The sequence below is a fragment of the Doryrhamphus excisus genome, chromosome 19 (assembly GCF_030265055.1).
Source record: "Doryrhamphus excisus isolate RoL2022-K1 chromosome 19, RoL_Dexc_1.0, whole genome shotgun sequence".
NCBI lineage: Eukaryota > Metazoa > Chordata > Actinopteri > Syngnathiformes > Syngnathidae > Doryrhamphus > Doryrhamphus excisus.
In genome coordinates this window covers 15,597,024-15,612,991 of record NC_080484.1, presented here as the reverse complement: position 1 = coordinate 15,612,991, position 15,968 = coordinate 15,597,024, and the positions used below count along the sequence as shown (strand labels likewise).

Below are 15,968 nucleotides of genomic sequence, written 5' to 3'. Positions count from 1 at the left end.
GGTGGAATAAAGCAGGTTCTCGGGTCTTGATGGTTTGTTATTCGATGCTTTTGACGGCAAAAATGTGAAATACCTGAACTTTAGGAGGAGTCTCCTGACTTTGGGTGCTCCTCTTCAGCTCTGAGAGTTTGGTCTGCAGGTTTTCCAGCTTGACCTCCTTCTCGGCTATTTGTTCCTGCGGATGTGAAGCATTATTTGTGTTAGCAGTGAGTCTAATACAGGGGTGGGCAAACTTTTTGACTCGCGGGCCGCATTGATATAACAAAATTTGCGGGGGGGGGGGGGGGGGGGGGGGGGGGCAGACTATATATTTTACACGTAACAGTCCACCTGGTATTATTGTATCTGTAAAATTGTCATGCAATCTGCTATTATTATTTATTATTTTATATTTAAATATTTAAAAAATAATAAAATATTATAATAATTAAAATAACATTAAAATAATAATTATTATATTATTATTATGTAAATATGCAAATATAACAATATTATTATATATAATTAATATAATAATTAGCATCAATATAATAAATATAATAATCATAATAGTTATAATAATAATATAATAATTATTATTTTAATTTTTATTATTATTATGTGCTTGTGTCTCTTTATTTTAATTATTATTTTATATTTATATTTAAATATTTAAAAAATAATAAAATATTATAAAAATTAAATACAATTAAAATAATAATTATTATATTATTATTATGTAAAATATCCAAATATAACAATATTATTATATATAATTAATATAATAATTAGCATTAATATAATAAATATAATAATCATAATAGTTATAATAATAATATAATAATTATTATTTTAATTTTTATTATTATTATGTGCTTGTGTCTCTTTATTTTAATTATTATTTTATATTTATATTTAAATATAAAAAAAATAATAAAATATTATAATAATTAAAATAAAATTAAAATAATAATTATTATATTATTATGTAAAATTTGCAAATATAACAATATTATTATATATAATTAATATAATAATTAGCATTAATATAATAAATATAATAATCATAATAGTTATAATAATAATATAATAATGATTATTTTAATTTTTATTATTATTATGTGCTTGTGTCTCTTTTTTCAGGAGCACTTTGTAAACAACAGACCATGTCAAACAACGAAATTGATACAACCATCAAAAGGTTGGCTCAGGCCATGATGCCAGGTTGTATGTTGAGTTTAAATGAAATACTTTGGAAAGATTGGGCGGGCCGTATTCAAACACTTGGCGGGCCGGATGTGGCCCCCGGGCCGTAGTTTGCCCACCCCCGGTCTAATCTGTGGAATCCACCAAGATCTGGTACCAATACCTGTAGCGCAGAAAGTCTGATTGACAGCTTCTGACTGTCATTGAGATTGTTGAGGCTTTCGTTCAGTTCCGACACGCAGCTGCCGGTCCAGCAGTCGATGTCTTCGGCAATCTGACACACATCCTCCCACAACACCAGACTCCGGTTCAGGCGTTGGAGGTTGTCGTCCAAGCTCTCGGACACCTGTGTGGGAGCGTCAATTATGAGTGGACTTTTTTTTTTTTTTGGGATGCCGTGCTTACGCTGACTTTTCACATACATCCAACCACTGGTCCACCAACGTCTCCATGTCCTTCTTCACTATTTGGGAGTCACACTCTGGCACCTTCTTCAGTTCCACCACCAACTGTTTTCCTTTGCAGGACAAGCGGTCGAGCTCGTGCTGCTTGTCGGCCATCTCCTTCTTCACGGCTTCATGCTAGGGATTTGGGGGGGGGGGAACGAGGGTTCTCCGTGAAGGGATTTGTTGATCTGGGATCAGTTGATTCAAGACATTGTGCTCAGACCTTGCTTATTGATCTCTTGGTTTCCTCGTGGTCCTTCAGAGCAGAAGTGATATCCGCGAGGGGTTCGGCGCTCTCCATCACGCTCCCCACGGAGGTTTTCAGCATCTGGTAGTCCCTCATCAGCTCGGCGAGAACATTGCATTGCTCCTGCCTGTTTAGCCAAGGAAATCAGTTCACCACTTAGGATAATCATATTCAAAATTATGCAACAAAGTCAGAATAATAATAAAAAAAAATTCAATAAATACATGAATAGAAGAAAATTTCATCGACAATTGATAATTGAATTAATGAATAGTTTATTTTCCTTATTCATGATAGATTTAATTTTGGTTTTCATTTCTAAAAATGCCAAATTGAAATGAATGATCCTGGATTGGCTGCACGGTGGTTGAATGGTTAGAGCGCAGACCTCACAGTCAGGAGACCCGGGTTGTTCTCCATGTTCTCCCCGTGCATGCATGGTTTTCTCCTGGGTATTCCGTTTCCTCCCACATTCCAAAAACATGCTAGGTTAATTAGCGACTCCAAATTGTCCATAGGTAAGAATGTGAGTGTGAATGGTTGTTTGTCTATATGTGCCCTGTGATTGGCTGGCCACCAGTCCAGGGTGTACCCTGTTTCTCGCTCGAAGACAGCTGGGATAGGCTCCAGCACCCCCCGCTACCCTTGTGAGGATAAGCAGTAGAAAATGAATGAATGATTATTAGTACTAGTACTAGTAGTAGTAGGCTAGTATTAGCCTGCTTATTGGCTTGCTTATTAGCCTGCTTTTGCCCTATTATATACAATTTGTCAGAGATTTTTTTCTTTGTAAAAAAATGAATAAATAAATGAAAAAAAAATCAATAAAAAATATCAAATTATTTAGGTGTGACGCCACTGGCTCTTAGAAGTAAAAAAAAAAAAACATGCTAGGTTAATTAGCGACTCCAAATTGTCCATAGGTATGAATGCGAGTGTGAATGGTTGTTTGTCTATATGTGCCCTGTGATTGGCTGGCGACCAGTCCAGGGTGTACCCCGCCTCTCGGAAGAAGACTGCTACCCTTGTGAGGATAAGCGGTAGAAAATGAATGAATGATCCTGGATGGATGAAATCACGGATGGACGGATGGATGGATGGATGGATGGATGGATGGATGGTACCTCTCGGCAATGAGCTTCTTAGTGTCCTCCCACGTCTTTCCCAGCAGGCTGATTTCCCTCAGAGCCTCCCCGGCTAACTCTGCGTCTTTCTGGGCCAGCTGGTTTGCCTTGTCCCTCAGCCACTGCTCCTCGTGTTGGTGGGACTGCAGCTCATCCTCCAGCTGATTGAAGAAGCGCAGCCTGACAAAAAAAAAAAAAAAAAAAAGTCTAAGACAAACCTTTCTCGTACAGAGCAAAAAACATCATCTTGTTACCTTTGCTGTAGGGACAGAAGGCTTGGTTCCTTAAAGTTCTGCTGGTCTGCTTTTTCTTCAATGTCCTCCACAGCCTTGAGGAGCTGCTCTTTGCGCTGTCGAAAGGACGTCCACAGAGCCCCCAAGGCCTCCGCTTCACTCTGCTTGGTCCCCAGCAGGTTCCTGACGGTGTCCAGCTCTGCGCTGAGCGAGTCGGCAAGCACGCGGCATGACTTGCGAGCCCCCGCCTGGGCGCCGATGTGCAGGTGACTTTTGCAGAGGCCGCTGTCCAGATCGACGGCCTGCATCTCCAGGCGGCAGACGTCTGGGACGATGCCGGAGAGCTGCTCCTGCAGCTCCTCCACTCTGCCTCGGTCCCAGCTCCCGGCACTCTCCACGGTCTGACGGAGACCCTGTAGCACGCCGGCGGTTGCGCTGTGTGTATTCAAGAAGTTCTCCAGCCTTTCCAGACACTCAAATTGCAGCTGGACTACGTGCTGCGCCTCCAGGTAGGGTTGGACGCAGCTGTCTGCTCGACCGCGTAGGAGCTGTGCGTCAGCGGGCTCGGAGGAACGACTGAGGCTCTCCGCCTGATGCTCCAAGCTTTGCCTGACGGCGGCCTGTTTCTCCAGGGCTTCCTGGTTCTCCTACCACAGGAAGACGATGACGATGTCGTGTGTGAGTCGGCAATAAATGACAGTTCTTCATGTCCCTTACCTTGACTTGTGTCATGGCGGCCTCCAGGTTGCTGGTGCTGATTTGAAAAACAGAATGAAGGCTCGAAAGCATCGATTCACTCCACTGGGAGAATTTCAGGAGGTCTCGGTCAAACTGCTCCACTAGGGAGAGGTGGTTCTGGAGCTCCTGGATTCTGTAGGGTGTGGGGGAGTGAATGTTATTTCACGGTGGTCTACCTTCATATTCAGATGAAGCATACCTTCTTGGGAGGGCTTCATTCTGAACATGCAGCCTCCCCTGCAGGGCGTCAAGGTCTTCCATGAGATGGCTCTCATCTGGGGCACTGGGATAAAGCGACGTCCCGAGCGAAACCAGCTCCGCGTGAGAGGACGCGAGGGTCTGGACCTCAGAGCGCAGGGCCTGGAAGGAAAAGCAGTCAGTCTTTTTCCAGGAAATAGAGTGTGAGAGTGTGAGTGTGAGTGTGTGTGTGTGTGTGTGTGTGTGTGTGTGTGTGTGTGTGTGTGTAGACTACTACCTGTAGGTCCTGCAGCTCATTACAGAGTTTAGCTTTGTCAGCCGACAGACAGTGACTCTCTGATTGGATGGCACATTCGCTCCTCTCCAGGCAGGAAATGAAGTTGGCACGCTGTTTCTCAAACCTGAAGCACATCCAGACGGTAGGAAACTACTGTATGTCTCACAAGGTGTACATTTTGGAGTAAGGACCTCAATACAAGCAGTTGATGTTTGCTAAATACAAGGATGAAGAGTCTTGAAAAAAAAACTTAAATAAAAAAAAATTTAAAAAAAAAAAATTATAAAAAAACCTGAAACTATATTAGGAAAGCAGGAAGTGAACAAATGCAAGAGTTACTGATTGAGAGTTACCATAGTAAATGTCAATATATGGTACCCATTATGTCATTGTATGGTCATATCACCTCCTACTTCGGTATGTGATACTATATTAGGAAAGCAGGAAGTGAACAAATGTAACAGTTAGTGATTGTAAAAGTACCAGATGGAGGGGTAGGACATATTACATATTTATTTATCACATACCGAAGTAGGGGGTGATACAATGACATAATGGTTACCATAGTAACTGTCAATATACGGTTACCATAGTAACTGTCAATATATGGTACCCATTATGTCATTGTATCACCTCGTACTTCGGTATGTGATAAATAAATATATAAATAAATAGAATAGAATAGAATAAAAACAAATACTTAAACTATATTAGGAAAGCAGGAAGTGAACAAATGTAACATTTCTCCTCTCTTGTAGAGAAGTATTGGATGACATTTTTAGCTAATTGCTTATTTTTAGCCTTAAAAATAAAATTTAAAAAATTAATTAAAAATAATAATAATAACAAAAATTATTAGGAAAGCAGGAAGTGAACAAATGTAAGAGTTAGTGATTGAGAGTTACCATAGTAAATGTCAATATATGGTACCCATTATGTCATTGTATGGTCATATCACCTCCTACTTCGGTACGTGATACTACATTAGGAAAGCAGGAAGTGAACAAATGTAACAGTTAGTGATTGTAAAAGTACCAGATGGAGGGGTAGGATTTAATAAGCTTTGCTTCTTCCTACTCCTTTTGGACATGTGGAACTGGGAACTGATTATGGGATGCATTCAATTGTAATCTGATGCATGTTCAAATGAAATTAAACCATTACCATTTTCAGGGGGCCGCAAGTTGCAAACCTGTGCTTTTATTCTAATGTCTTGTATCTTGTTATCTATTTAATTGTTTCAAATCCCCATGTGAAAATGTTAACGCTAATCACTGACACGTGTATGCGATTTTCAATTAGCATAGGGCTAGCATATGCAGTAATCCCTCGTTTATTTAAAATGTTAACGCTAATCACTGACACGTATATGGGATTTGCAATTAGCATAGGGCTAGCATATGCAGTAATCCCTCATTTATTTAAAATGTTAACGCTAATCACTGACACATATATGGGATTTTCAATTAGCATCGGGCTAGCATATGCAGTAATGCCTTGTTTATTTAAAATGTTAACGCTAATCACTGACACGTGTATGGGATTTTCAATTAGCATCGGGCTAGCATATGCAGTAATCCCTCGTTTATTTGAAATGTTAACGCTAATCACTGACACGTGTATGGGATTTTCAATTAGCATCGGGCTAGCATATGCAGTAATCCCTCGTTTATTTGAAATGTTAACGCTAATCACTGCCACGTATAAGGGATTTTCAATTAGCATAGGGCTAGCATATGCAGTAATCCCTCGTTTATTTAAAATGGTAACGCTAATCACTGACAAGTATATGGGATTTTCAATTAGCATAGGGCTAGCATATGCAGTAATCCCTCGTTTATTTAAAATGTTAACGCTAATCACTGACACGTATATGGGATTTTTAATTAGCATAGGGCTAGCATATGCAGTAATCCCTCGTTTATTTAAAATGTTAACGCTAATCACTGACACGTGTATGGGATTTCCAATTAGCATAGGGCTAGCATAGGCAGTAATCCCTCGTTTATTTAAAATGTTAACGCTAATCACTGACACGTATCTGGGATTTTCAATTAGCATAGCGCTAGCATATGCAGTAATGCCTCGTTTATTTAAAATGTTAACGCTAATCACTGACACGTATATGGGATTTTCAATTAGCATAGCGCTAGCATATGCAGTAATCCCTCGTTTATTTAAAATGTTAACGTTAGTCACTGACACGTATATGGGATTTTCAATTAGCATAGGGCTAGCATATGCAGTAATCCCTCGTTTATTTAAAATGTTAACGCTAGTCACTGACACGTGTATGGGATTTCCAATTAGCATAGGGCTAGCATATGCAGTAATCCCTCGTTTATTTAAAATGTTAACGCTAATCGCTGACACGTGTATGGGATTTGCAATTAGCATAGGGCTAGCATATGCAGTAATGCCTCGTTTATTTAAAATGTTAACGCTAATCACTGACGTGTATGGGATTTTCAATTAGCATAGGGCTAGCATATGCAGTAATGCCTAGTTTATTTAAAATGTTAACGCTAATCACTGACGTGTATGGGATTTGCAATTAGCATAGCGCTAGCATATGCAGTAATCCCTCGTTTATTTAAAATGTTAACGCTAATCGCTGACACGTGTATGGGATTTGCAATTAGCATAGGGCTAGCATATGCAGTAATGCCTTGTTTATTTAAAATGTTAACGCTAATCACTGACACGTATATGGGATTTGCAATTAGCATAGAGCTAGCATATGCAGTAATCCCTCATTTATTTAAAATGTTAACGCTAATCACTGACACATATATGGGATTTTCAATTAGCATCGGGCTAGCATATGCAGTAATGCCTTGTTTATTTAAAATGTTAACGCTAATCACTGACACGTGTATGGGATTTTCAATTAGCATCGGGCTAGCATATGCAGTAATCCCTCGTTTATTTGAAATGTTAACGCTAATCACTGACACGTGTATGGGATTTTCAATTAGCATCGGGCTAGCATAAGCAGTAATCCCTCGTTTATTTGAAATGTTAACGCTAATCACTGCCACGTATAAGGGATTTTCAATTAGCATAGGGCTAGCATATGCAGTAATCCCTCGTTTATTTAAAATGGTAACGCTAATCACTGACAAGTATATGGGATTTTCAATTAGCATAGGGCTAGCATATGCAGTAATCCCTCGTTTATTTAAAATGTTAACGCTAATCACTGACACGTATATGGGATTTTTAATTAGCATAGGGCTAGCATATGCAGTAATCCCTCGTTTATTTAAAATGTTAACGCTAATCACTGACACGTGTATGGGATTTCCAATTAGCATAGGGCTAGCATAGGCAGTAATCCCTCGTTTATTTAAAATGTTAACGCTAATCACTGACACGTATCTGGGATTTTCAATTAGCATAGCGCTAGCATATGCAGTAATGCCTCGTTTATTTAAAATGTTAACGCTAATCACTGACACGTATATGGGATTTTCAATTAGCATAGCGCTAGCATATGCAGTAATCCCTCGTTTATTTAAAATGTTAACGCTAGTCACTGACACGTATATGGGATTTTCAATTAGCATAGGGCTAGCATATGCAGTAATCCCTCGTTTATTTAAAATGTTAACGCTAGTCACTGACACGTGTATGGGATTTCCAATTAGCATAGGGCTAGCATATGCAGTAATCCCTCGTTTATTTAAAATGTTAACGCTAATCGCTGACACGTGTATGGGATTTGCAATTAGCATAGGGCTAGCATATGCAGTAATGCCTCGTTTGTTTAAAATGTTAACGCTAATCACTGACGTGTATGGGATTTTCAATTAGCATAGGGCTAGCATATGCAGTAATGCCTAGTTTATTTAAAATGTTAACGCTAATCACTGACACGTATATGGGATTTGCAATTAGCATAGGGCTAGCATATGCAGTAATCCCTTGTTTATGGCGGTCAATTAGTAACAGAATCAACAGTGATAGGTGAATTTCCTTATTTATGAATGGAATAATGTTGTAGTTGGAGCATGGAAAACGTTTACAATTGTAAGAATAAAAGATTAGAATTAATAAAGAAATCCGATTTCACATAAGTATAAAATTGACAGGCAGGGTTTCCATGGTTACATAATGTGTGATGAGGAGTGGATGGGATGGTTTACAGCGTACCTCTCGGTGGATCCATGCACTAGAAATCCGTATGGAGATTTCTCACCTTTGCCAAACACTCAGCAGGGTCTCCAGTGTGCTCTGTTTGAGTTTTGCTTCCTGAGTGCTTTGCTCAAAGTTGCTACTCAGCTCCTTCACGGCCGCCTCCACTTGGTCTCTATCGCTGAGTCTGCGGGTGCCGGCTGACAGAGACAGCAAGGCTCCCCTCAGCCTCTCCAGTTGTTGAGCCGCATCCTGGGAGAAGAGAATCCAGCTGGAGGTTACGGCTCCCACGGCTCCCACGGCTTCCACTCTTTCAGGGTGGACTTCCCCAAGCCCATTCTCCCTCCCTTGTCCCGTCATTTCCACACCGCTGTATTGCTGCAATTTGCCTGACTTTGCGGGTTATTCCCAGATTTACTTGGGAGTAATGGTAATGGTTTAATTTCATTTGAACATGCATCAGATTACAATTGAATGCATCACATAAATAAATACATTTAAAATAAAATTTAAGTGTTTTTTTTTATTATTTTTTATTTATTTTTTATTAATTATTTTTTATTTTATTTTTAAGGCTAAAAATAAGCAATTAGCTAAAAATGTCATCCAATACTTACCACTACCATACCAATGACATAATGGGTACAATATATTGACGGTTACTATGGTAACTCTCAAATTTGTTCACTTCCTGCTTTCCTAATATAGTTTAAGTTTTTTTTTATTATTATTTTTTTTTAATTAAGGCTAAAAATAAGCAATTAGCTAAAAATGTCATCCAATACTTCTCTACAAGAGAGGAGAGATGTTACATTTGTTCACTTCCTGCTTTCCTAATATAGTTTAAGTATTTGTTTTTATTCTAATCTATTCTATTTATGTATTTATTTATCACATACCGAAGTAGGGGGTGATACAATGACATAATGGTTACCATAGTAACTGTCAATATACGGTTACCATAGTAACTGTCGATATATGGTTACCATAGTAACTGTCAATATATGGTACCCATTATGTCATTGTATCACCTCGTACTTCGGTATGTGATAAATAAATATATAAATAAATAGAATAGAATAGAATAAAAACAAATACTTAAACTATATTAGGAAAGCAGGAAGTGAACAAATGTAACATTTCTCCTCTCTTGTAGAGAAGTATTGGATGACATTTTTGGCTAATTGCTTATTTTTAGCTTTAAAAATAAAAAAATAAATAAATAAAACAAAATAATAAAAAAAACTTTTTAGGAAAGCAGGAAGTGAACAAATGTAAGAGTTACTGATTGAGAGTTACCATAGTAACCGTCAATATATGGCTCCCATTATGTCATTGTATGGTCATATCACCTCCTACTTCGGTACGTGATACTATATTAGGAAAGCAGGAAGTGAACAAATGTTAGTGATTGTAAATGTACCAGATGGAGGGGTAGGATTTAATAAGCTTTGCTTCTTCCTACTCCTTTTGGACATGTGGAACTGGGAACTGATTATAGGATGCATTCTATTGTTCTGATTCTATCTATTTAATGTTAAAATCATAGATATCAATATCTTATGCATCGTCATGCCGTTTTATGGTGTTTAACCCCAAGAAGAAAGAATCAAATACCATGTGGTTTTGAAGTTCTCGGTAAGTATCCGATGAGGACCCGCACGTTTTGATTGGACGTTCCAGTTGGGAGTGTAGCTCACAGAGCGATGCTTTCACCTACAAGAACATTAGAGACTCGTCAGTATGAGCAAATTGTCTTAAATATCACAAACATTTCACAGCACCTCTTGTAGGCTCTGAGAGAACTTCATCTGGTGGGAGGAGCTTTCACGCAGCTGCCCGTCGAGGTGCTGCACGCTCTCCCTCAGCTCATCCCAGTAGCGGCCAATTTGGGTTAGGCGGGCCTTGATGCGGGCCGCCTCCCCTGAAGAGACGAAGTGGGCCACATCCTGGGAGTCGGCGTCCAGCCCGGAAAGAACTTGAACGCGCTCCTGTAGCTCGGCCTCCACAGCCTTAACATGTGGACGTATAGTCAGAGAACGTACGAGGACATCATGTCTGAGGGTCATCACACCTTCACTGTTTCCATCTGTCGCTCGAGAGGCAAACTGGAGCCCTTCAACGAGTCCAGTTGCTTCTCCTTGGCAGATATCCATGAAGAAAAAGCTTCAAAGTCAGCTCCGAATCGATCCCACTTGATCTTCATCTCCTCCACAGTTTTGACCCTGGAGCGAAAGAGCAGATATTGGAAAAATCGACAAGCACACACACCACCGTGTCTTTAAATCGACATACTCCTTCTTCAGACCAGCTTCCACTTTGTCCACCTCCTCGCTGAGACAACGAGCCTGCCGAAGGAGCAGAGTCTTGTTCTTCGGGCCAAGCTGGATCTCCATCGCTCTCTTTAGCAAAGTGGTCATATGCGAGGCCTCGGCTTCACACTGCTTCAGCAGCACCTGGGTCCCATGGAAATATTTAGGTCAGGTTTCACTCGAGGAGCCGAGGAGCAAGATCACAGTTGGACTCACTCTGGCTTGGTCAAGTTCTACCATCAGGCTCTCCGGGCTGCTGAAGTTCAGATCTCGCTCCGTCGTGGAGCGGGCCCTGCTGACAAACTGGCGTACTGCCTCCTGCTGGCTGTCAAACTCCTGCCACGCCGCCAGTGTCACCTGAGCACCACAAACATCCGTGACGGTATATACATATATATAGTGGAATATCAAAATCATGCACGCCATGTAATATGTCATAAACGTATATTTTAGACGTCTACAGTGAAATATAAAAAAAGAAAGAATATAAAAAAATGCTATGAAAGCTCTTTTAAAGTATATTTTAGAAGCTTTTGGTGAAATGTAAACTGGTAAAAATAACAGAATATCAAAATAATGTACATATTCAAACACAGCAAGAGGGCATTTGGGTTTGAAATATTCGTGTTACATGACATAGTATGCTATGAAAGCTCTTTTAAAGTATATTTTAGAAGCTTTTGGTGAAATGTAAACTGGTAAAAATAGCAGAATATCAAAATAATGTACATATTCAAACACAGCGAGAAGGCATTTGGGTTTGAAATATTTGTGTCACATCACAGTGTGCTATGAAAGCTCTTTTAAAGTATATTTTAGAAGCTTTTGGTGAAATGTAAACTGGTAAAAATAACAGAATATCAAAATAATGTACATATTCAAACACAGCAAGAAGGCATTTGGGTTTGAAATATTCGTGTCACATGACATAATATGCTATGAAAGCTCTTTTAAAGTATATTTTAGAAGATTTTGGTGAAATGTAAACTGGTAAAAATAACAGAATATCAAAATAATGTACATATTCAAACACACCCAGAGGGCATTTGGGTTTGAAATATTCATGTTACATGACATAATATGCTATGAAAGCTCTTTTAAAGTATATTTTAGAAGCTTTTGGTGAAATGTAAACTGGTAAAAATAACAGATTATCAAAATAATGTACATATTCAAACACAGCAAGAGGGCATTTGGGTTTGAAATATTTGTGTCACATCACATAGTGTGCTATGAAAGCTCTTTTAAAGTATATTTTAGAAGCTTTTGGTGAAATGTAAACTGGTAAAAATAACAGAATATCAAAATAATGTACATATTCAAACACACCCAGAGGGCATTTGGGTTTGAAATATTCATGTTACATGACATAATATGCTATGAAAGCTCTTTTAAAGTATATTTTAGAAGCTTTTGGTGAAATGTAAACTGGTAAAAATAACAGATTATCAAAATAATGTACATATTCAAACACACCAAGAGGGCATTTGGGTTTGAAATATTCGTGTCGCATCACATAATATGCTATGAAAGCTCTTTTAAAGTATATTTTAGAAGCTTTTGGTGAAATGTCAACTGGTAAAAATGACAGAATATCAAAATAATGTACATATTCAAACACAGCAAGAAGGCATTTGGGTTTGAAATATTCGTGTCACATCACAGTGTGCTATGAAAGCTCTTTTAAAGTATATTTTAGAAGCTTTTGGTGAAATGTAAACTGGTAAAAATAACAGAATATCAAAATAATGTACATATTCAAACACAGCAAGAGGGCATTTGGGTTTGAAATATTCATGTTACATGACATAATATGCTATGAAAGCTCTTTTAAAAGTATATTTTAGAAGCTTTTGGTGAAATGTAAACTGGTAAAAAATAACAGATTATCAAAATAATGTACATATTCAAACACAGCAAGAGGGCATTTGGGTTTGAAATATTTGTGTCACATCACATAGTGTGCTATGAAAGCTCTTTTAAAGTATATTTTAGAAGCTTTTGGTGAAATGTAAACTGGTAAAAATAACAGAATATCAAAATAATGTACATATTCAAACACACCCAGAGGGCATTTGGGTTTGAAATATTCATGTTACATGACATAATATGCTATGAAAGCTCTTTTAAAGTATATTTTAGAAGCTTTTGGTGAAATGTAAACTGGTAAAAATAACAGATTATCAAAATAATGTACATATTCAAACACACCAAGAGGGCATTTGGGTTTGAAATATTCGTGTCGCATCACATAATATGCTATGAAAGCTCTTTTAAAGTATATTTTAGAAGCTTTTGGTGAAATGTCAACTGGTAAAAATGACAGAATATCAAAATAATGTACATATTCAAACACAGCAAGAAGGCATTTGGGTTTGAAATATTCGTGTCACATCACAGTGTGCTATGAAAGCTCTTTTAAAGTATATTTTAGAAGCTTTTGGTGAAATGTAAACTGGTAAAAATAACAGAATATCAAAATAATGTACATATTCAAACACAGCAAGAGGGCATTTGGGTTTGAAATATTCATGTTACATGACATAATATGCTATGAAAGCTCTTTTAAAAGTATATTTTAGAAGCTTTTGGTGAAATGTAAACTGGTAAAAAATAACAGAATATCAAAATAATGTACATATTCAAACACAGCAAGAGGGCATTTGGGTTTGAATAATTATCTGAAACTTTGTTGAATACAAGAATACTGCATTCTAACTACATTGGTAAAAAGTGTAGTAGGTCCCCAATACGTGTTCAGTCTTCAAGTGTGAAGCCAGTCTAAATCTGGCCTACCACACTTAGCAATTAGGCTTAGCAACATACCTCCAGGCTTTGCTCCTGAGAGTCCATATTTTGCTCCATTTTACTGAGCGTGTTTTCCAGACTCTGCAGGTCCTGCTGCAGCGTCTCGCCCAGACCCTCCTCCGCTTGCAGCTGCTGGCCCCTGCTGATCAGCTGCTGAACGTCCTTCCTCTTCAGTTTCAGCCTTTTCAGAAGTTGCTACAGAGACGACAAATTCAGACCCACTGAAGGGAAGCTTATCTTCTGATGGGACAGTACCTGGTGAACCAGAAGCAGCTGCTGGGCCTCTCTCACGGTGGGACAATCCAGAATTCTGGAGACCTCGGTCTGAGCGTCTTTCTGAGCGCGGAGGAGATCATCCAAAGTGGTCTGGACTTCTTCTCTAAACTGTACACAGTCACCTACAGCCAGGACCATCTTCTCGGCCTAAATGACACATCCGTGATGACGTCGGGATACTGTGGGAGGTGGCTTAAAAAAAAACAAACAAAGGTGTCCTACCTCTATGAGTGATGTCAAAAGACCTTTAAAGTCAGTGGAGAGTTTATTCAGGGCTCCACTTTGCCTCTCGGCGTCGCTGTTGGCGCAGATCTCAATCAGAGCCGCCATGCGGGCTTTCAGCCAGCTGAGGTTGCCCTCCTGCAGCTCGGCGTCATTCCTGAGCTCCTGCGGGGTTCACGAGGGAGGGGCGGCGTTAACAAAAATGAATGACACCCGAGTTAGAGGTCGGTTCATCTCGAGGTTGGCGTGACCTACCGTGATGGTGGTCTTCACCTGGCTGTACTTTCTCGGGTCGCCCGCCCGGTTTCTCAGCAGGCGAAGTTGGCTTTCTTTGGATATCAGCCAACAGGACAGCTCGGCATATCTGCGTCACACAAAACAGGTTTTTCTTTTTTTTTTTTTTTCTCAAGCTGCTTCTACTTTGTCAAGAGCTGCTTTAGATCAGGGGTCTCAAACATGTGGCCCGCGGGCCAAATGTGGCCCGCAGGGCACTACTTTGAGGCCCCCCGAGTTGATATGAAAGTTTAATGTTAGTGCGCCCCGCGCAAGTTTGATATGGATGCTGTATGGCAGGGGTCCCCAAACTTTTTCCACTTTTTTGAGGGCCACGTGACTTTTCCCTCCTCTGAAGGGGGGCCAGGGTCAGGGTCGTTTGTTTGTTTATGTTCTATGACTGGGGCAAAGTGTGTTTGTAGTAACGTTGCCCCCAATAGGTTACCATTTCCAGTTCTATGACAGAAAAATGTACATGCTTTATTATTCAAGGGGCCGGGTCAAATGTGGAAGTGGGCTGTGTCCGGCCCCCGGGCCTTAGTTTGGGGACCACTGCTGTATGGTATCATGTACCCAGAAAAAAATTATTACGTTTGATTCATGTTCATGTTAAAGGTTAAATAACTGTTAATAGTTGTCCTCCCTATCCGTGTGGAAGTGGTAAGTTTTTGGCGATTTAAGTTGAAAGGAAATAACTTGAAGGCTACTGTTTAGGTCGCTAGCGCTCTAGTTTGCGAGTTAGCATGTGTCTCAAGAACCTGCAGTTGCGCAATATGTTGTAAATAAAAAGAGTATAAATGTGACTATAGTCGTGTTTTGTCATGTCTACAGGGCTCTAATAATGCTTTGTTCATTTTAATATGAAAAAAATCATTTGTCTACCCACCAACTATATGTGGTTTCTTAAGTTTTTATTATTTGCTGTTTTATTATTATTATTATATTTATTTATTACTGATTGATTTTCTTTATTCTTGATTTGTTTATTTATTTTTCATCTTATTTTGTGCAGAAAAATAAAAATTAAGATATTTGAGAACAGTGGAATGTTTTATCAGAGCTTTTATTGTAGAAAATCGGAACCAAAGCACTGAAAAAGTTTGTATATTTTTCTGTTTTTAATAAATGCGTTTTTTTTTTTTGAAAACCTGATGTGGCCCCGCCTTGCCCAGACCCTAGCTCCAGTGGCCCCCAGGTAAATTGAGTTTGAGACCCCTGGTTTAGATGATGATACCTTGCACTGTAGTCCTTCCATTTGTCCGGGTGCTGCATTAGCTTCTGATGGGTGTTTTCAACCTCCTCGCTGACCTCCAGGTACTCCTTCCTGGATTTGTCCAGCGTCTGGTGAGCAGAGTTGTCCTCAGGGAGCTTCTGGCAAAGTTCCTCCATCAGTTGTAGCCTCTTCTCACACAGGGACTGAGGACCCTTTTCCCTGAAGAAGGCCTAAGATAGGAGACATACTTATGGACTTGTTGAAAAAGGTTACGGCCGT

General features: G+C 39.2%; 1 protein-coding gene across 7 annotated transcripts in view; it reads right to left on the bottom strand.

Annotated features, from left to right (window-relative positions):
• Positions 1 to 15,968, bottom strand: part of syne1b (spectrin repeat containing, nuclear envelope 1b) — a 168,805-nt gene that overhangs the window by 113,068 nt on the left and 39,769 nt on the right. For all 7 annotated transcript variants that reach the window (XM_058057494.1, XM_058057493.1, XM_058057495.1 and 4 more), the window contains 20 exons: positions 15,711 to 15,919; positions 14,459 to 14,567; positions 14,204 to 14,368; positions 13,961 to 14,128; positions 13,724 to 13,900; positions 11,114 to 11,254; positions 10,881 to 11,041; positions 10,660 to 10,810; positions 10,370 to 10,597; positions 10,203 to 10,301; positions 8,650 to 8,837; positions 4,449 to 4,572; positions 4,173 to 4,333; positions 3,953 to 4,106; positions 3,257 to 3,882; positions 3,003 to 3,182; positions 1,855 to 2,005; positions 1,608 to 1,766; positions 1,349 to 1,531; positions 74 to 175 (listed from right to left, as the gene is read on the bottom strand). In XM_058057494.1, the coding sequence (XP_057913477.1) occupies positions 74 to 175; positions 1,349 to 1,531; positions 1,608 to 1,766; positions 1,855 to 2,005; positions 3,003 to 3,182; positions 3,257 to 3,882; positions 3,953 to 4,106; positions 4,173 to 4,333; positions 4,449 to 4,572; positions 8,650 to 8,837; positions 10,203 to 10,301; positions 10,370 to 10,597; positions 10,660 to 10,810; positions 10,881 to 11,041; positions 11,114 to 11,254; positions 13,724 to 13,900; positions 13,961 to 14,128; positions 14,204 to 14,368; positions 14,459 to 14,567; positions 15,711 to 15,919 (3,636 nt within the window). The remainder of the gene's footprint in view (positions 1 to 73; positions 176 to 1,348; positions 1,532 to 1,607; positions 1,767 to 1,854; positions 2,006 to 3,002; positions 3,183 to 3,256; positions 3,883 to 3,952; positions 4,107 to 4,172; positions 4,334 to 4,448; positions 4,573 to 8,649; positions 8,838 to 10,202; positions 10,302 to 10,369; positions 10,598 to 10,659; positions 10,811 to 10,880; positions 11,042 to 11,113; positions 11,255 to 13,723; positions 13,901 to 13,960; positions 14,129 to 14,203; positions 14,369 to 14,458; positions 14,568 to 15,710; positions 15,920 to 15,968) is intronic.